This window comes from Cucumis melo, chromosome 11, assembly GCF_025177605.1.
Source record: "Cucumis melo cultivar AY chromosome 11, USDA_Cmelo_AY_1.0, whole genome shotgun sequence".
Lineage (NCBI taxonomy): Eukaryota > Viridiplantae > Streptophyta > Magnoliopsida > Cucurbitales > Cucurbitaceae > Cucumis > Cucumis melo.
Window position 1 is genome coordinate 29,811,846 of NC_066867.1, and position 20,242 is coordinate 29,832,087.

At 31.3% G+C, this 20,242-nt stretch overlaps 2 protein-coding genes and 1 long non-coding RNA gene across 4 annotated transcripts; 2 read left to right on the plus strand and 1 right to left on the minus strand.

Moving 5' to 3' along the window:
* Nucleotides 1-1,107, minus strand: LOC107991604 (uncharacterized). Of its 2 annotated transcripts, XR_007824906.1 has the most exons (3): nt 982-1,092; nt 673-840; nt 1-414 (listed from the first exon to the last, which is right to left on the minus strand). It is a non-coding gene; the product is annotated as an uncharacterized LOC107991604 (long non-coding RNA). The 2 variants fall into 2 exon arrangements; XR_001763803.2 differs by having other exon boundaries at nt 1-840; nt 982-1,107.
* A 6,557-nt stretch (nt 1,108-7,664) lies between these two features.
* LOC103497855 (protein RALF-like 33) lies at nt 7,665-8,422 on the plus strand. Its single transcript, XM_008460231.3, has one exon. It carries the CDS (start codon nt 7,719-7,721, stop codon nt 8,076-8,078), a length of 360 nt encoding a protein of 119 aa, XP_008458453.1. The 5' UTR covers nt 7,665-7,718; the 3' UTR covers nt 8,079-8,422.
* Nucleotides 8,423-13,519: 5,097 nt separating this feature from the next.
* LOC103497854 (probable histone-arginine methyltransferase 1.4) lies at nt 13,520-19,680 on the plus strand. Its single transcript, XM_008460230.3, has 15 exons — nt 13,520-13,902; nt 14,435-14,494; nt 14,738-14,840; nt 14,946-15,092; nt 15,295-15,398; nt 15,544-15,642; nt 15,741-15,810; nt 16,062-16,158; nt 16,398-16,452; nt 17,128-17,211; nt 17,497-17,574; nt 18,060-18,163; nt 18,277-18,449; nt 18,526-18,674; nt 19,295-19,680. Exons 1-15 carry the CDS (start codon nt 13,699-13,701, stop codon nt 19,388-19,390), a joined length of 1,623 nt encoding a protein of 540 aa, XP_008458452.2. The 5' UTR covers nt 13,520-13,698; the 3' UTR covers nt 19,391-19,680.
* The last annotated feature ends 562 nt before the right edge of the window (nt 19,681-20,242 follow it).

Consider the following 20,242-nt stretch of genomic DNA (forward strand, 5'->3'; position numbering starts at 1 on the left):
TCCTTAAGAACACTTTGATTTAACTTGCCAAAATATCAAGAAACTTACAGCCCAAACTATTAAGTCTGTTCTTCCTCTAAGGAGAATACACAGAACAAAACACAAAAAGAACTCACAGCAATAAGCTCTCTATTACTGCCCTACTACACCACACAACACTCAGAATGAAAACATGCCCCCTATTACCCACGGAAGGGCTTATTTATAAGTCCAGTCTGCCTGCCTTAACGGTCTCTGCTCTCTTCTTCAGTCTGCTCCCACCTTTTACCCGACATTTGTCCTTTCTGCTCTGCCTGCTCCCTTTTTCCGTTCCACTACTAACTAACTTGCGGTCCCCCCTCCTTGCTTTCCTCACCATTTCCACGTGTCCCCTTGTCTTTCTTCCTTCTGTTATAGGTAAATAAAATTGGAGGTCTAGCAATAGACCTCTAAAATTAAGGATGAGATTGATATGAACGGATTTAATTTTGTGTTGGGATGGAATTTAGCACCCCTAAATCTTAGAAGAAGCCTAAATTAACATGAAATTACATAATTAGGAAAATTGAAGAGCAATGTGCTTACAAGCTACTACCTACACGACAAAAAATTATATACTAAAAGGAAAATCCCAAAAGAAAATTCATTAACTCAATTTGATTAACAAAAGTTTCATGGTTACAATATACATACACACACATATGACTAATGTTAATTTGAACCGAGGCGTTATCCTTGGAAGTAATGAGTCGGTTTTTGGTAGAGCTGAAATAAAAATGAGTTGACTGCGCACCACTTCCTAGGAATCTAGAGCTCGGTGATCTTTCCCTATTTGTTATGCATTTTAGCTTAGATAAAAACCTGCTTCGACAAGAAAACAACGGATTAACGCTAAGAAATTTGAGTTCTAATACATATATGAATGAACAAATTGTTTGTGGAATTGAAAATAATCAGAAACAAATACAATTGTTAGATTTGGAGAATAAGTGTAGCGGATACCAATCGGCAACGAAGGGATGCGTCGACAGCTAACGAAGAAAGAAAATTGGGGTTTCTTCGAAACCCTAAACATTTATATATAACTCTTTCGGGTTGTTGTTCGACCCAATAAGGATTTTATTAGCTCTTTTGGGCCGTTATACATTTCCAGATGGAGAGATTTGTTTTAACTTTTAATTATCGACGCTAGCATTATAATTAGAAAAAAAAAAATAGAGAAAACTTCTGATTAGGGTATGGTTTTATACACATAACGTTTCATTTATTTTTATTAACAATATTTCAAGATTTTTATTCACCAATTTGTCATTCGCATTAATCTTAAATATTACGTATTTTAAAAATTAGATTTATTGTCATAAATATTTTAATATTTATTATTTACATTAAAATTTGCATATTTAGTCAATTAATTAATTAACGGAATTATTTTCATATAATTGTAATAAATTATCATGTAAATTAACTAGATATTGTTAAAGTGGATGCAATATAATTATTAGAAATTAGAAATTAGTAAAGTACGTGTTATATTTGAAAAATAATGCAAAATATAAAGAAAGCATGTGACATATATATATTAGGATAATACTTGTTCTCGCATCTCTTTCATCCTCTTCCTCACATCCTCTCTTTCACCAAGCTCCAGATATTTACCAAGTAAAAGTAGAAGGTCAAGCTAAAGCAGAAATCCTCGTAACAGTCACTACAAAAGGAAGCAACACTGACGAAAGTTGAGATAATAGCTTGCACCCCAAAGGCAGACTATTATAATCCTCAAACTATTGTAACATCAGACTTTTATATTCTTCATACTATTATAAGTCAATACTCGCACCAAATGCCCCATAAAAGTCTGACATGGGTTAGGTTAAAAGAGGATTAGATCCTAAAATACCTGGTAAGAATGTTGAGTAAGTCGACTTTAATCCAAAAGAAGTTCGCATGCAACCAACCAAGTCGAACGCTGGTTAGATAAGGAATCAAAGATTATTCGGGACTTATAAATACAACATAAAATAATGTAAATAAATTAAGTTCTCCAACTGTATCAAATATTATATTTTTATTCTTACCTTATGACTCAAGTATCATAGTAGATATAGCTTACATTACAAAGGTATATGCTATCTCATTGCATTCAGGCCAATTCTCTTTACCTAAGATAAAAAAATTTCGTGGAGATCAGATACGTCTTGCTTTGCCAACATTTTGTACCAACTAATGAACATATATATTATAACAAAATCTACAAACACTATCAATAAATTGAGTGGAAATTAATACTTTGAGCTTTAAACACAAAAAAAAAATGACACGTTGGAAATTCATATATCACAAATTTGAAAAATTTTGCAGGAGAGAAATTCAATAAAAACAAGTTTATTTTTTCTCTCTCTTTTTACATTAACTTTAATTTAGCCTATTAACCATGGTCAATTCATACGTTTTTTAAATGATGGAAGGTGACATTATTTGATTATATGGTTACGTTGGATTTTGATGAGATATTATGATTTTAGGATTTTCAACTTTTAACTTTAGAGTTGTCACCCCGAACTTGTAATAACAATACTTTGATATTTAGATAAATTTGAGATAAAAAAGAATGTTTACCCGAGTTGGAATTTACTATTTGGTGTTGATTTTTTTTTAACCTTGTATACATGCTTTTCACTATTTTCCATAGCTTGTAAAATTAAAAATTAAAATTTACTTCATAATTATTTTAAATTTACTTGTGAATATGAATATCAATTGTTAGAAGTCTCTGTTCAATAATATATATATATATATATATATATATATATATATATATATATATATATATATATAAAACTGTAGTATTTTGAAATACAGATGTCAACTAGTTTGTAAAAGTTATTTTGCCTTTTATTTCAATATTCGTTTATGCAATATATAAGTATGTAATATATGTTATTATACACACGCGTATCTAATAGTCATACCAAGGCTTTATTAATTACCCTTCACACGTTTGGCTATCCATCGACGACAGCTGCCTTCTTAAACAAACCACACACGTATCTACTCACGTGTCCAGCACGTTTTTCATTAATTTTACGATTTTAAAACTTTCAAATAGTAAATGTTACTTTTTTCTTTTTCTTCCCATTTTCAAAAAAATACATTACATTTTTAGTTTTAAAAATGTGCATTTCTATTTTGATTTTTTAAAAAAGAAAATAGAAAGAAATAAAAGAAGTTATTTACGCTTTGCTAAAAAAAAAAAAAAAAAAAACAAAACGACAACATTTATTTAATATTCTATCAAATTTTTTATTTTAATATTTTTGTTGTCTTATCAGATCGTTTGGTTCCTAATCTTTTTAGTTCCTAATTTTAAAAAATATATTTAAAAATTTCCTCAAATAATTTGATATTTTTACGTTATATAATTATATGACATTTTAAATTTATAATCATTTATAAAAATCAATTACTTTTTTTTTTCTAATTTTAAATATCACATAACTGTTTTTTAAAAATCAAATAAAAAAACTCTAAGATCTTTTAACCATATTTTAAAAAAATTATTGACTAAAAATGTACATTTTAAAAATCATAAGACTAAATGAATTTATTTTTATAAACTTATGACTAAGAACGTATAAATTTAAGACGCATTCATATGAATTTGGGTAGATACTAAATTAGTTCAAGCTATGAATAAGGAAAACTATAGTAACAAATTGGTATTCATAATAAATGATTAGAGTTGTTAAAATAGTTTTACGATAGTTAAGAGTAGATCGTAACAATTCAAACGTTTCTAACCAGTATATTGACAGATTCAAAAACCTATTGAACGATTTTAATTTGGTTTAACCATTCCCTTCTTAAATTTTGTTGCAAAAACTCTTCGAAATTAAATTGATCAAAATCAAATAATGAGACAAAACTATTTTTTCGCGTAACAAATTTGTATATATATTTCCACAACTTTTATAAATAAATGGTAGTAAAGATTATTAAAGACGGCAAATATATAAACTAGCCATAGTGAACAATCATAAGATTTATTGAAAGTAGTATAACGACAAATAATATACAATTTTAAGATCTTACATAATAATTGTAAGGTTCGTATATCCAATAGAATATAAAAATAAAAAATAAAAAATGGCAATCCATGAATACTTTTTTTTTTTTTTTTAATTCAAGTTTGTGTCTAATAAATTTGTAAATATTTAAAAGTGTATACGATTTCAATAAATAATATACAATTTTGAGAACATAGAGAGTGTATGGAATAAGGAGTACAAGTTATGAAGTGCAGAAAAGGAACTCTTGGGGTTGAGTTTTGATAAGCTTTAGAAGTAACCTTTTTTAGTAGTGGGACACACGTAGGCTAAATAATAAGTGAAATCCACAACTTATATTTATCACTTTCGTGGGTTAAATACACCCTCAATGGTCGTTTGTTCCACGGACATCTTAGACTCTTATGAAGTAGGCATCTAGAATATCATGTTTGTTCTGAAGTACTATAAGATGCACCAACATCTGAAGATTCCTTGATATCCTAGAATGCCCGAATGGAGGGTATCCAAAGAGTTTTGGATGTCCTCCTACATGAGTTTTCAAAATTTCGGTATCCTCGTTTTCAATTTTGTTTTTTATTTTATTTTATTTTGCATATATATTAATTTTCATCTGTAGTATATAATAAAAATAAATAGTCAAACCATACATATCATATTATTTGTTATATTGCAATTCTTATTATTTTCAATGAGACATTCAGATTCAAATTTAAATTGACATGTGTTTTATAAACAAATCTTAAATTATAATACATTATTTTGTTGAGGAAAAAGAAGGAAAAAAAATGCTAAATAAGTTCAAATTATACCAAATTAATTATAAATCAATGAATAGTCATAAACGCGTCCTTGGAACACTGTGTAAATTTAAGACAGTCACATATAGAAATCCTACGAGACAAACACATTAATCAAAATATTCCTAGACACTTATGAAACAAATCGTGAGAATCTAAATATGTCGAACATCTATAATTTCAAGTATCTAAGATTCTAGTTGTTTACAATTTCAAAAACCACAAAGCCCCTCAAATAATTGTTTTCAAATATAGCAAAATAATCAAATTATTTACGCATAGAGCATAATATTTTTGTCTATCACAGATAAACTATTATCATCTACAATTTGACAAACTTCTATTACTGTTCACTCAATAATAAAAAGTGACATCTTACCGTACTTTTAATGATTTTATCACGAGATATTTATAAATATAGTAATATTTTTAAAAATTAATTAATTTTATAAATTTGTATATATAATAGCGAATTGGATATGGACACGTGTCAGATGGATTGTGGGGGCATCTGTTATAAGATGGCACCTGATTGTGCTCTCGTTGTCAATGGTTTGCTGTCCTCTTAACTGGCATTACCTCCTCTACAGATCATGCTTTCTTTTCCTTTTCCTTTTCTTTCCCTCCACTCCCCTAAACTTCTCTTAATTGTTTTTCCTTTTCGACTTATCTGTCTCTTGGGCTTCTATTAACTCATTTCACGTCATCTTGATCTTCTGATCCACCAGATTATCATTTTTGAATCAAACTGTTAAAATCTGCAATTATTGGTCAATATCTCAAATCTACAACTTAAGAACATAAAAACACCATTGTCCAACAAAAGCTATTAAAATCCATGTTTTGCTAAAAAAATCAAGAGCTATTTTTTTTTTTTTTTTTTTAATGACGTGAATTAGTTATTTTAATTAGTTTTGTAGTGAATGTTGGCAAAGTTTTTTGATGGTTAGTTTGTGCATTAGTATGAGTTATTATTTGCATGTATAACTCTGTTTGATTGAGAATGATTTTGAAGGGTTTTTTTAGACGTTGAAAAAAAATAATAATAATAAATCGAGTGGATTTTACAGAAAACAAGTAAAGTTCAATTAAACAAAACAAACGATACAACACTCCTCATCGATAGCATATATAATAACTAGATAGGTAAGTGAACAACAATTCAACTACCTTCTTCAGTTGAAGAAAAAGAAAAAGTTCACAAAATGAAACCCAAAAGAATCTAACAGAGCAGTGAATTGCCTTATTCGTAGAACGCACACACTAAACAAGATCCAAACATCAACAACCAAAGACAAAAATCTCACTAACGTCAAGATGGTTCAATCCAACATCTTGACAAACATTACTAAGCTAAAATTAGTCAAAGTTTAGGATTCAATTTAATAAGATTAAAAGTTTAAAATTAAAATTGATACAACCTATCACATTTACATTTGGTATAACGATGCTCAATTTCATAGGAATATGATTTATAATTTAGTATATTCCTACGAAATATACATAAGTCAGCAATGGTTCATCCTTTGGCCGAAATTGAACAAACAACTTAATATAAATAAAAATTGTTTCGTTTTATTTTATGGCAGATGGGGTGTGTTGGTTTTCTAGACGTGCAATGTCAACTTTTATTTTAGTCAATTTCATAATAAACAAACAAAATAGATAACAGAATTTTCAAAAATTCCCAATCAATTAGCTGTCCTCCAAATTCTCTCTCTCTCTCTCTCTCTCTCTCTCTCTATATATATATATATATATATATATATATATTTCTTGATAATGTAATGTAAAGACGCATCCAAAATTCTTTTTATATTTCTTGAAAAAACCATATGGTATAAAAATAAATTAATGAGTAGCAGAAAATGTAAAGATTTGAATTTCAACAATACAAAAGCATAGGCATTGCATTTGCTGATTTTTCAATCACATTGGTAAACTTTAAAAACGATTGTAGAAAATTGTTAGGCAACAAAATTTGGTAATAGATTTATTTTTAAATTTTTAGTTTTTGAAAATTAAGCATATGTTATTCCAAAATAATTGTTTTTATAAAAATTGTTTTAAGTATATTTTATAAACTATTTCGAGAGATTGTCAAGTATTATAAATTGTTTTAAAATGACTTATCTTTTCAATTAAACATTTTGGATTTTGAAGACATTCATAATTATTTCACCTCTAAAATTATTATTGTTTTGTTACTTATATCTTCTATTAATATTTAAAAAGTAAAAAGCAAAGTTAAATTATGGAAATTATTTTTTCAAAATTTTTAAAATTGGACTAAAAATCCAAACTTTCATAAGAAGACGAGAAAAATTAAACATAATTGGCAAAAACAAAATGTTTATTGAACGAATTTTTTAATTTTTACGTTTTTTTGTTTAAATGCAAGATTAATTTCAAATCTCATAAAAATGGAAGAAACTAATTATTCATTATAAGTATAAATACTTTGGCCACTTCATTATTTCTTAATTGGAGTTGATTTAATTATAAAAATGTAGAGATTAAATGAACATAATGATTAATTTGGTTGTTTAATTAAATATAAAACTTATAACAAAATATTTATTTGATTTATTTTCGGCTATTGCCGGCTGAAAATTTAAAAGCCGAAAATAAGGCGAAAGTCTTGCAATTAGTGGGTACCAATAAATTTATTCACATTCATACTATAATCATAAAAATAAAAGAAAAGAAAAAACAAAACTATAATTCAAGCGCGTGAAGGTCAAGTGGTACTCTCGTAATTAACATGGAAAGCAGTGGCATTTCTCTATAACCCTTCACTTTATATTCACGCACCACTTTCATCTCCGTTCCTCTCGAAACCAACGGGACTTTTGTATTGATCCTCCAAAAAATGGGAATCTCACGCGTTTCTTCTTCTCTCCTTGCCGCCTTCCTCATTATTGCCGCTCATTTTCTCGTCTCCATGGCGGCTGCCGTCGATTTCTCTGGCGACCACAAGCTTCTCTTCGTTCCGACCACATCCGATTTCTTCAACGACAACGATGATTTCGGTTTCGGAATGGAGTTCCAGATGGACTCTGAGATCAATCGCCGAATTCTAGCGACTACTCGTTACATAAGCTACGGTGCTCTTAGGAGGAACAATGTTCCTTGCTCTCGTCGTGGTGCTTCTTATTACAACTGCAGACCAGGCGCTCAGGCGAATCCTTACTCCCGTGGTTGCAGCGCTATTACTCGCTGCCGAAGTTGATTTCGTATCACTTGATTCATTTTTTGGAAGTTAGATTCGTCGTCGTACTCTATCGGTTAGTTCTTCGTGTGTTAATACTGAATATACATGTCGATCGAGTAATAAAATTCATATATATACACTGATGGTTGAAAATGTAATTTAATTTACATCTCTGTTTTCTCCGAGTCCTCTACATGATTTTTTTTTTTTCTTTTTTCGTGGCTGATTCTTCTGGTTTATTTCCGAAATCATTTGTTCTTGTTTGGAATTGGTAATACAGTGGTAGGAAGGAACAGATTATTTGTGTAAATTGCTGGTGGATCTTGCTGAATTTGCAAGGCCTTAGGCCATTATTATTTTGAGTTCTTCTTTTTATTCATTTTTATATTATTTTTATTTATTTTCGTTCGTTGAATTTTTGGCTGTCACGTTTGGGCTATCTGAATCAATGCATTTTTTTTTAATATCTGAACAGAATGTTGAAACTTCCCAAAAACCAATAATGATTGATTTTAATTTTATACTTCTAAATATATATTCATTGACTATCATTTCTTACCGAATGTTTTTACTTTTCTCTTTACAATACACAACTTGATTTCTTTTTAATTTGGTGATATGCAACAAAATAGTAAATGTACTTTTGAAATTCTAAATACCTAATACATATTATTCTTCCAAATTTTAGAATATTACATTAATCTTGAAAAAAATTGCATAAAATCACCCTTACGACAACTTTAGAACTTTGAATAATATCCGTTGAGGTTCTGAATTTAATGTATTCATCATCATCTTGACGAGTTCTACTTCAATAATAAAATTGAAATGTTTATTTTACATATACTTTTGTATATCAAGCAAATTACATATAGAGCAATATTAAAAACTCCTTTTACTTCATTTTGGATCCATTGGTATAGAAGAATGAATATGAAGGGAAAAAGGAAGCATGTGAAAGAGTTTCGATGAGAATTAATGGCGACGAAAACTCCAACTAATAGTGATTAAGAAAGAGGGAAGGTAATGAGTTAGTTTAGCGTCACATGGGGGTCACTTTGCAAAATTGCAATCAACGTCGATCCTCGTCCTTAATAATGAGATCTTAGCTTTTCTGTTTGGACGGTTTATTAACGTCCCTGTCTGTCATCTTAGCATCCGTGAATGCCCTTCCCCTCTCTTCTCTCTCCAAAGGCTCTCGTTTCGTGCTGGACCCCACCACACAGCTGCGGGACCCACTCTCCCTCCCTCCCTCCCACCCAATGGATTTTTTTTATATTTATGTAAACTTGAAATTGAAATTGAAATGGAAATGGAAATTTAGCCGTTTGTATTATGGTGTGCCGTTACATTCCCACTTTTATGCTTCGGCATTAGAGATAAAGTGGAGTGCAATTTTAAATATTCGGTTTTCGAGGGAATAAATCTTAATTCATGTATCTAAAACTTTGAGGGGATGTAATTAGACGGGTTATTCGTTAACACGACGTTTGAGACAAAAATTGAGTTGTTGTTAGAGTTTGAATTATAATGGTATGTGTTTTATGTGTAAACTATTTTAGTTTGATATGGAAATGGTAATTAAAGTCTTATAGTAAAGGATAATAATATTGTAAATTTAAAATAGTAAAAATTACACCATATAAGAGATTTTAAAATAGTGTTTATCTTTAATATAACTAATCTTAAACTTATGAATAGTAGTAGTTAGATATGGTTATTATAATATTATATAATTTTTATCTCAAAAGACTTCAAATAATCGTGTTATTCAAAATTTCAAATCTCGTATTGTGATAAAAAATAAAAGAAAATGAAAATTGTAGCATATTGTGTAAGTTAAAAGGGATGTTCACATCTTTTAAGAATTGTAAATGTAGCAAAATCTATCAACGATAGACATTTTGTTGATAAACTTCTACTATCAAATATATTTTATCATTTATGGTTCTTGTGAGCAGTGCGATTTATTATTAATAAACTCTATGAATTTAAACTAAAATTTGATATATCTACAAATTATTTTACATTGTGTTACATCTACTTGTATGGTTATGGTTTAATTACTAAATTTGTCACCTTTTCCCTAGTTAAAATATGTATGAGGTTTTATTGTACAATGAAGAGGTGAAATAATGTCCTTTCATCATAGGGTCAAACGTTTTACACGTTGGTTGATCAAGTGGCCTCCAGTGCGTGCTTTTATATTGGTCAATAGCAAAATTACACGTCACTTACGACCCTAATAGGTGCCGACATGTCGCGTCTTTTGTTTCGTTTTCCTCGAAGACTTCATTTCCATATTTGGCCACGAGTTTGATAGTCAATATATAGGTTAAAATCTTATTCTATATATACATATTCAACCATTAACACTACCTTATTTATCAACTCTTCGTGTTTTGGGAGGACTTGTTTATATACTTTTTTAAAAAATTGTAAACTAAGCATTGCACTTTTACGTGGGTGTTTAGATCATAGCTATCTATTGATATTTTTAATTATTACTTCATAATGTTACTGTGAATCATATATTCTACGTATGAAGTTTAAATTTGATCAACTTTGGATGAAACTAACTTAAATTGAATTTGCTTGACCTATATGTTTGTTGCTTTGTGCTTTTTGGGTTTGGTAATTGAGATTGGGCCAATTATCATTTCAAGTGGATTTGTATATTGTGGTTTAGACCAAACAACACTTTTTTTCTTCTTTAAGATTTAAGCTTGTCACAAACCGTCATAAGACGTATTACTTAACTAATATTCACTATTCGATGTGGAAGTTTAGAGTCTCGCATATAGTGAATACATAAGTCTGGAAAACAGTTGACTTATTTTCTACTGAGTGCAGTATCATCAAAATAGAGGTTTCCACTAAATCTCTTTGGTTTGTTTTGCATGAAATGCGTGGAATCATCTTCTCATGTCATATGAGGTTTTGTAAGTTTATGAAATGTGTTTGGCTACGTTTTTTCCTTTTTTATATTGTTCTTTGGGTTTTGCCAAGGATTGTTGGAGTTTGGTCCATTGTTGGGATTGGATTTTGGAGGAGTTTTATGCTTAGATCAAGCTCATTGTGTGGGATGTCTTACGTTGTCGTGATATGGTGAGTTACAGCGGCTTTGTTGTTGGATAATGCTTTATTGGCTTAGAACATTCGTTATACGTTTAGGAGTTTTGTTCGTCTGCTGTAAGGCTCCCATGTTGTATAAGGTGGTGAGTCAGTTGACTCATGGATCGTGGTCTCCTCCTCATTTTGATTGTTGGAAGATCAACGTCGATGTCTCGTGGGTCGATTGTGTCAAGTATGGTGGTATCAGTTAGGTTGTTTGTGAATTTTGTTCGGTCTCTTATTCTTGCTGGGTGTGAGTAAGTGAGATCGAATTGAGTTACTAAAAACATGAAAAGCCCTTGATGTGATAAAGGTTCTATCTAACATTATTTCGAATTTGGCGGTGGTCATTTTCACCATGTTGTTGGGTCTGAATGAGTTGAACTTATTGATGTTATTAATTGTCTTATGGTTCACTTGTATGAGTTGTCCCATTTAGTATTTGATATCAAGGTCTTATCCGTGTACGCGCAGGTTGATTGTTTGTTTAGTATTTGCGCTCGACAAATGGCGTCACTCGTCACCTTGCACGTGCGGTAGTTAACGTTAATCGTAGGGTTGGTTTTGTTAATTCCCATCTTCTCAATAAAGATGCTTGTAAAGATTATTTGGTTCCTTGTGGTTTTCATTTGCTTGTAAGGAGGCTTGCTAGTTAGATACTATGTAGTTTTTTAACACATTTGTTTTTCAGAAAATAATGAAAACAGCGACCTGTATATTGAATAGAGGTGTTGCACCACACTTGACTAATTCTACATTATTAGATGTATTGAGAAATAAACTAAAAAGGCATTCGAAAACAGTAAATGTCTCCATTGTTTGGAGACTATATTCCTATTCATTACAGGAATGCAATATTGCAACGAGTGAAGACTTACTTCACTACAACTTTAAAATCACTATAAGCCCTTTAACTTTTATCGAAACAACAACTTAGTTCATTGATTTTGGCACCGATTTCGTACTTTCAACTTTACAACCATTCAACCTCTACATTTTACCATATGACAATATAATTACTATACTTAAATATTGTAACGACGTAGTCCAAAATTTAAAAACCAGTATTTAGATTTAACAATATTTTTTCTTTGGATAAATACCCAGATAAAAAAAGAAATAGAGATTTAATGTTTTTGTAAAATACAAAGTACAAAAGTCTACATCATGTCATAATAAATTTTGACATCTAATATTTGTCATTTTTTTCTTTTCGTTCGGATAAATTGTAATAAACTTGAAGTTTTTTAGACGGAAAAAATCAAACGTGTTTTTTAACCTATTACTTTCAAATATAACACATAGCAAAATATCATTGTCAATCTACGATGAATCACTATATCTCAAGATAGATTACTATCTATATCTATTTATACCATAATAAATAGAAACGAAGAGTATATCTCAAACACCACACCCATGATTACTAAGAAGCAAATCAGAGGAGAAAAGGAAAAGAAAAAAGAGAAAAATAAAAGAAGAAAAAACCCCAAGGAATTTCGAATTTGCTTTGGAACCAATCCACCATCCATGGGTGGGTCCAATAGAAGCACCAGATTCTTCCTTTAAGTGACACGTCACTTCTAAGGCTAAAATATCAGTAGCCTACACAAAAGTCTGTCTCATCGTCTCTCTCACATAGAAACATTACCCACAAGCACGCGAGGCAGCACGTGACCCACCCCCCCCTTCTTTCTTTCTTTCTTTCTTTCTTTGTCTTTTTCATCCTTTGGCTTTCCCTTTTCCCTTGAAACTTTCTCTTTTTCCCCCTCAAAACAAACAAGACGGTCTCATAGAAAGTTTAGAATTTCAAACATACAAATAAAATGTGTGAAATTAATACTTTTAAGTATTTTAATTAATGCAAAGTGGATTTATTAATTATTTTTTCTAGTAGGTAAAAGATTCGATCTTTTTAAACCTATTGTTGTTGTATTGATGAGATTAAATTCGATATTTTTAAGTTCTCGAGAGGTGGGTTAATATTTGTATTGCATCGTAGGAAAATTAAAATAAAAAAAACAAGCATATCAAATAGATATTAATATTTTAAATCTTTGTTTCATTTAAAAAATAAACCAACAAAAGAAATTTCTAAAGAATTTTCAAATATAGTGTAAGAACCAAAATATAACAAAATTTTAGATTTTATCATCAATCAAAATATTGATATTTCATAAATTTCTATAATTGCTGACTAACTCATTCATAAGAATTCTATCCATGTTTATAATTTATATAATATTTTGAACTATTTTGTATGAAGATGTGAAAGTTTGATATTATGGGTGAGAAATTAATACCAAATTAAGAAAAGAAAAGAAAAAAAGAACATATAAAAGCTGGGGTTTAATGCCACTCAGTTCTGTCTTTCTCCCTGCCGGGCGGCTGCTTCCATTGAATTTCCAAAAACCTTTTCGTTTCTCTCTCAAAACCCTAATTCTCCACCGAACGCCTTGCACTACTGAAGCTTCAAACTCCCTAGTCTTCCGAGCATAAATTTTCTGCTTCAGGTTTTGCATTAATGGAAGACTCTTTAGGGCAAAAGCACAAACCTCAGGAGTTCACTCTTGTTTCGATTTCTGAGCTTGCTTCTTCGTCTTCCTCATCGTCCTCTTCTTCCTCACCGGTGGTCGCGCGGTTCTGCGGCGATTCCGGTGCGGCAGAGCTTCGGTTACGGCAGGAAACCGATTCTGATGACCTTGCTTTCGATCTTCGGACTTCTCAGGTTCTGTTTCATTTGTAACGAGTTTACGTATCGTGATTGTTGTTTTGTGTGTGGGAGAGCTTAGAAGGAATAAAGACGAGAGGAAAAAGAGAACTACTTTTTGTTTCCTTTCTTTTGTTTTTTGGTTCTGTATTTTTTATAATTAGAAATAGTGAGTGCATAGTAAGAATGCTTGTTTTTACTTTACAGATGAGCATAATGACATACATTTCCGTTCTTAAGAAGATTGATTGTTAAAAGAATGTATATAAAAGTTTGAATGTACTATAACCTAAATAAGCTTTTAAGCTCTATGATGATTTACTATAGTATCAAACGTCGGGGCAGTGTGTTGAATTCTTGCACGACCGTATATCCCATATTTATCAATTTTTTTACGTGCTGACATTCACGAGTTGAATTGACACTCTACCTGACCCATGTGATTTTAAGAATATGTGAAAGATTAGGCACACTTAAACTTGTTAGCTCGATGGTGAGAAATTTAAAGAATATAATATGATTAATTTTATATTTCTTTTTATGTCTTCAGATATTTCGGTTAGGACCTGTTCAGTCAGTTTGCATTTCCGAAGGCGATGCCAGGGAAGTGGTAAGAATCGCAGTTTCATGCTATAATAATTACGACATTGTAAAATAATTTTTGCATGCTCTTCAATAAGAAAAAGTTTGTGGCACCATTTTGATCAACTCTGCCAGTTCAATTATGTGTTGCTTCCCTTACAAATCTGTCACTGCAATGGTAATTCGGCCTCTGTAATTCTGTACAATTTAACTTGTCGAAGGCCAAGCCTTTTTCTTCTCATGTCATTCAATAGTTTCACTTTTATAACAGAAATCTCATTCCAGAGGAGTTACCATTCAATTTAGAAATGAGGAAGAGAGCAGTGCGTTTCATTCTGCTTTTGATCAGAGGAAGAAGGATAATATTGTCCAAGGTAGAAATCTGGAGTTTGCTCCAAATGTTGCAGCTCTTAACGTACAAATTTGTTGATGTTTCCATTTTAAATACTTTGCCGAAGTTAACCTTTTTATATATTCAGGGACCACCCCTTTACCAAATGGTGAAATTTCCTTCTTAAAAAGCAAGTTCGATGATAAAATAGAATCGTCGTCTGCTAAGATGTACTTCCACTACTATGGACAACTTCTTCACCAACAAAATATGTTGCAGGATTATGTGAGGACAGGTTATATAAGTTAGCTGTTGTTTATCTTGCAATTTATTTTATGGATCACTTTCTGAATTTTTCAAATCAAACGTATAATTATCTTTGTACTGATAGCTAAGTTAAAACACTGGTCACGGTATGCGTTACCTGCCCATATGGTAGTGTTTCAATTTGTTAACTGAATTACATGGTAAACTTTGGCGGTCTTGTGTTTTTTCAGGGACATATTATGCAGCAGTAATGGAAAATCGTGCTGACTTCACAGGCCGAGTGGTTGTTGATGTTGGTGCCGGTAGTGGTATCTTGTCGTTATTTGCTGCTCAGGTACTCTCTGTTGTAGTTGCTGGTTATGTTTTGTTTTATTTTATTTTTATTTTCTTTAAAAAATAGAATATAAGAATTCTCCTTTGTAATTCGCTTCAACAGTTCTGTAATTGAATCCAAATTTAATGCCTTAAATCTTCAACAGGCCGGTGCAAAGCATGTTTATGCTGTGGAAGCATCTGAAATGGCTGAGTATGCTCGTGTATTAATTGCAGGGAACCCTGCCTTGAGTCAACGAATCACAGTGAGTTTTTTTGATAATGTAAAAAATTAAAATTTATCCCAAGTATCATTGTTAATCAATATTTATGTTATTTTCATATTCTCCAATTCGAAACTCAGGTAATTAAAGGCAAAGTTGAAGATGTAGAATTACCTGAGAAAGCAGACATTTTAATCTCAGAGCCAATGGGTGAGAGCTGTAGTCGAATTGTCATATATTATCAGATTATCTTGGGAGGTTGTGCAATTTTGAATGATCCTAAAACTTTTAGCTATTTACTCGTTCATATGTAAACATCCCTGAATGAGCTGTAATTAAACAATTAAAAGGTATAAGCCCCAAATGAACGTGTTTGAAAGTTATGATTTCCTGTTTCCCTCCTTGATCTCGGAAACAAGTTCAACTCAGCCCCGTTTCTCATTTTTCTTGTTTGCTGTTAGGCACCTTATTGGTCAATGAAAGAATGCTAGAGTCGTATGTGATCGCAAGGGATCGTTTTTTGCACCAAAATGGAAAGATGTTCCCAACAATAGGAAGGTAAGCTGATTGTAGGAAATTTTCATTTATTTTCTGACGTGGTTTTGTAAGAATATTATCTCAAAGTCATTCTCATCTTCATGTAAGAAAACATTAGTTTCTTAATTGTATGTCATTTTATTATCACGATTTATTCCACTGGGTCTTCATTTTTTTCGTTTCTTGTACTTTTAAGTGCTTGTAAATCATTTATAAATATTTTTTTCCGGTTTTTATGAGTTAAGATGTTTTCCATGTAGGATTCACATGGCACCTTTCAGTGATGAATATCTATTTGTTGAAGTAGCTAACAAGGTGAGACTTTTAATGAAGTTTCTCTGAGGTTAAGTTACACTTGATGCCTCCGGGGTGTAAATTTGTTTGCACTTTGGACCTTCGAGTTCTGAAGGATTTTTTGCTCTCAAATTTTTCAAAATATGCTTAGTCCTATCTTCACTTAGAAAATTGAGAGGAAATATAACCCTGTTTTACTTCTAGCTTACATATTTAATAAAGGACATTTTTTTTATAAATAAGAAAGGATAAAGCATGAACGTCTGTGAAATTTGCATTTGAGTAAGAATCTACTTTCTCTCGTTGCTTGTTGAGATGTCTCCTTTAATTGTATCAATCTAGCAATATGTATCACATTATTTTACCTGTACACATTTTAGAAATAATTGTTCTTGTTTCAATACATTGTTAGAAGTAGTTTTTAGTCTTCTCTTTTTATTACTTTTTGTCCAAATTACACTCCAACATCTCAACATAGTTAGCAGAACGAGAACACTAATGATTAATAGCTTTCACAAGCTTTGGCTCTAAATGATGACACAAAATGTTTTGTGATTGAGGAAGCACATGGTTTAATAAACACCACAGTGCAAATAATCCTGACAACTAAAGTGTATCCTCTTGGACTTTTCTACTGTCGTTTTCTCTTCCAAATTACTTGTGAACAAAGTAAACTTAATTTTTTTTTTTCTGTAGGCACTCTTTTGGCAGCAACAAAACTATTATGGTGTTGATTTGACAGCCTTGCATGGATCAGCATTTCAAGGCTATTTTTCTCAGGTGTGTATTATTTTCAATAACCTGAATGAAAATTTGGGCCATTTTTAATTTATATTAAAATTGGATGATTAACTTAGAAGTAGAATCTGGATTGTCCCATTTCTCGAAGATTTCTGAATGACAGCAAAGGAAAATACATTTGTAAATGATGGCTTAATGCACTCCTCTTCACTACGATGTACCACAGTATTTGTAGTTAAAACATGCGGCAGCATCTCATTTCTCATATTTGTTTCTGTTATTTAAACTGTGTATCCGTAATATTCTGTTTTGTGTTACAAATAGCCGGTGGTGGATGCTTTTGATCCAAGATTATTGGTGGCCGCTTCAATGTCTCATGTTTTAGACTTCACAAATATCAAGGTACTATATCTTGACCCAGAACTTTTATTTTTCTTATTGATGGAAGCATTTCTGGTATTATGGCCTTCACTTTTTACCGGCTAAGCGATTGGCTTGATAAAATAACTTCTTTCACGCATTTCCATTTATCGTTTTATTTATTTATTATTTATTATTTTTTTGGAAAAGATTTTTATTTTGGATCTTTTAAGGGAATGAGTGGATTGGTTCTTGGCCAAAATTGATTTTGTCAACGACTATTTAAGGAAAATTTTAAATCTGCACAGCAATCAATTTGCCGAAAAATTGAAACTGAGCAAATTAACCTAAACAGATGCAAATCGAAATGAACTACCAAAAACCAACCGAGTGTTTTACTTTTTATACTTCAAAATGTTGAACTGAGTCAGAGTTCCATCTTATTGTAGTTTTGTCCTTTTCTTTCTCCCGCTAAAAAATATATAGCTTGAAATGATGAACTCTGGCACAATCACTCTTAATATCAGGAAGAGGAATTGTATGACATAGATATTCCTCTGAAGTTCGTTGCTTCCGTGGGTGCCAGAATCCATGGATTGGCCTGCTGGTTCGATGTTTTATTTAATGGCAGGTAAATATTGGGGTTTAAGATAAAATTTTGGCTACTTGCTACTGCTAATTACAAGTTTGAATAGCAAGTTCACTCCTACATTATTGATTGCTTATAAACCGCTTCGACTGCAGCACCGTGCAGAGATGGCTTACCACTGCCCCAGGTGCCCCGACAACCCATTGGTATCAGTTACGTTGTGTTCTTTCCCAGCCTATTTATGTCATGGCAGGACAGGAAATTACTGGTAGACTTCACATGGTTGCTCACAGTGCTCAGAGTTACACGCTTTATTTGACTCTATCAGGTTGATTGATTCCTCTTTCTCATAGTTTTTGTTCCATGGTTTTATTTTGAACTTGCTAACCAAGATTGCTATATAGCCAAAATGTGGGGACCTGGTGCCGAGCAAGGAGGAATACTTCAGTCGTCTTCGTGCAAACTTGACCTGAAAGAGCCCTACTATAGAATGTCCCAACCACAAGTCTACCCTGTAGCTCAAGATCAGCAACACCAGCTAATTCCGCCACAGGTATGTCATTATGTGCTTTCCACCATCTTCTTGAGTCTCAACTTTCTCGTGTTTTTAAGCATAGGTGAAAATTGGTTTTGCAATTTCTGGAATTGTCTGCGTAACTGCCAAATCATGTTTGGGAAATAAAGACTTCCCTTTTCTGCACATTCGTATTAAATGGACTCAACGTTCAAAATTTTATTAGCCTTACCTTCGAGATATTTTTGTGTTTATTTTGTATTCAAAAACTCATTCTTTCTATTTCCTCATTTCTTTTGTATTTAAAGTGAATGGTTTTTTTTGTCCTTAAACCAATCCATAGATTATTGATTTTGTAAGAATGAGTTTTTCCTTGATGGCATGAGCAAACTCGATTTGATTTGTAAATTTGTCTCCCATTTTAATCCTTCCATATGATTTGTTTGTAGTATATATTTCTTTTATTCCGGTAACCAAGTTTTGCAAGTGTCGACAATTTCATTGTTGCCAATTTAAACATGTACTCGACATAGAGAAACATCTGAAGTAGTTGAGACATATACGTTGGACCTAGAGGCTAATTTTAGTTCTCTTACCTCGTATCTTTAATTAAAGAAAATGTTCATTGTTGCCAATATGATGCAACTTTTTTAAAACAGGACGTACCAATTCAACCACAGGATTTAGAAGATGCAGATCTGATGCTACAGGCATCACCTAACTCGGGGGCTCCGCTCAATTCATTGATAGATTAAGGTTTAAATGTTCAAGATGTCTTCGAAGTAGTTTGGCTTTGCATTTGGTGACAAGAACTATGCAGAAGTGTTCTTGTTCCATCTCTAACCTCCTCCCAGTCAGTGAGGCCAACCATTGATTATGCTTCCACAGTGAGATTGTGTACAATTTAATCATGATTCAATTACGTTAAACAATAATCATATCTTGTTTGCTGCAAAGTTTTCTTCCTTCTTCGATATTGTATTATTTGGAGGCTTTTCCACAACACGAGCCTGATGGATGATGATGTAGTTCCATTTTTTTTTTCCTTAGGAATCTTTTACTAGAATATTGTTTCTGGGAAAGTTTAGGTTGATTTTCTGAAGTAAAATGTGTCTTAATTTAATTAGGATATCGATCTTGATGAAATGTTTTGGAATATTTTTTAAATAAATTGTTTAAACTAATAAATATGAATATTATGATTATTACTCTTTTTTTTTTTGGGTAAAATTCAAGTATTTAGATTTTTTTTTTGGTTTCTTTTCTCTCTTATATTTCATTTACAACTTATTTTGTGTTCTTAGTTTTGAATTTGAAACAGCAGTGAACAAAAAAAAAAAAAAAAAAAAAAAAATCACTGAAGTGTTTATATGTCAAGTGGGAAAAATCTTTTTGGTCCATATGGGTTGTGGGTCTAGTTTCTACAAAATGCATCTTAATGTTTTACCTTTACTTTCTATTTATTCATTTATTTTTAAACTTTATAATTTTATTATTCTCTTAATTTCAATTTCATCTCTAAATTTTAATATTTATGACTTAAGTTTTGATTTTGAGAATCATCTTGTTTGGACGTACATGAAAGCGAATTCCTCATTTAGTAGAAA

What these genes read in the sequence shown, in the direction of transcription:
- LOC103497855 (XM_008460231.3), top strand. Translation starts at nt 7,719, where the DNA reads ATGGGAATCTCACGCGTTTCTTCTTCTCTCCTTGCCGCCTTCCTCATT.
- LOC103497854 (XM_008460230.3), top strand. Translation starts at nt 13,699, where the DNA reads ATGGAAGACTCTTTAGGGCAAAAGCACAAACCTCAGGAGTTCACTCTT. An exon ending in TTGTTGAAGTAGCTAACAAG is followed by an intron (nt 16,453 to 17,127) that starts GTGAGACTTTTA and finishes TTTTTTCTGTAG; the next exon opens with GCACTCTTTTGGCAGCAACA. An exon ending in TTCAAGGCTATTTTTCTCAG is followed by an intron (nt 17,212 to 17,496) that starts GTGTGTATTATT and finishes TGTTACAAATAG; the next exon opens with CCGGTGGTGGATGCTTTTGA.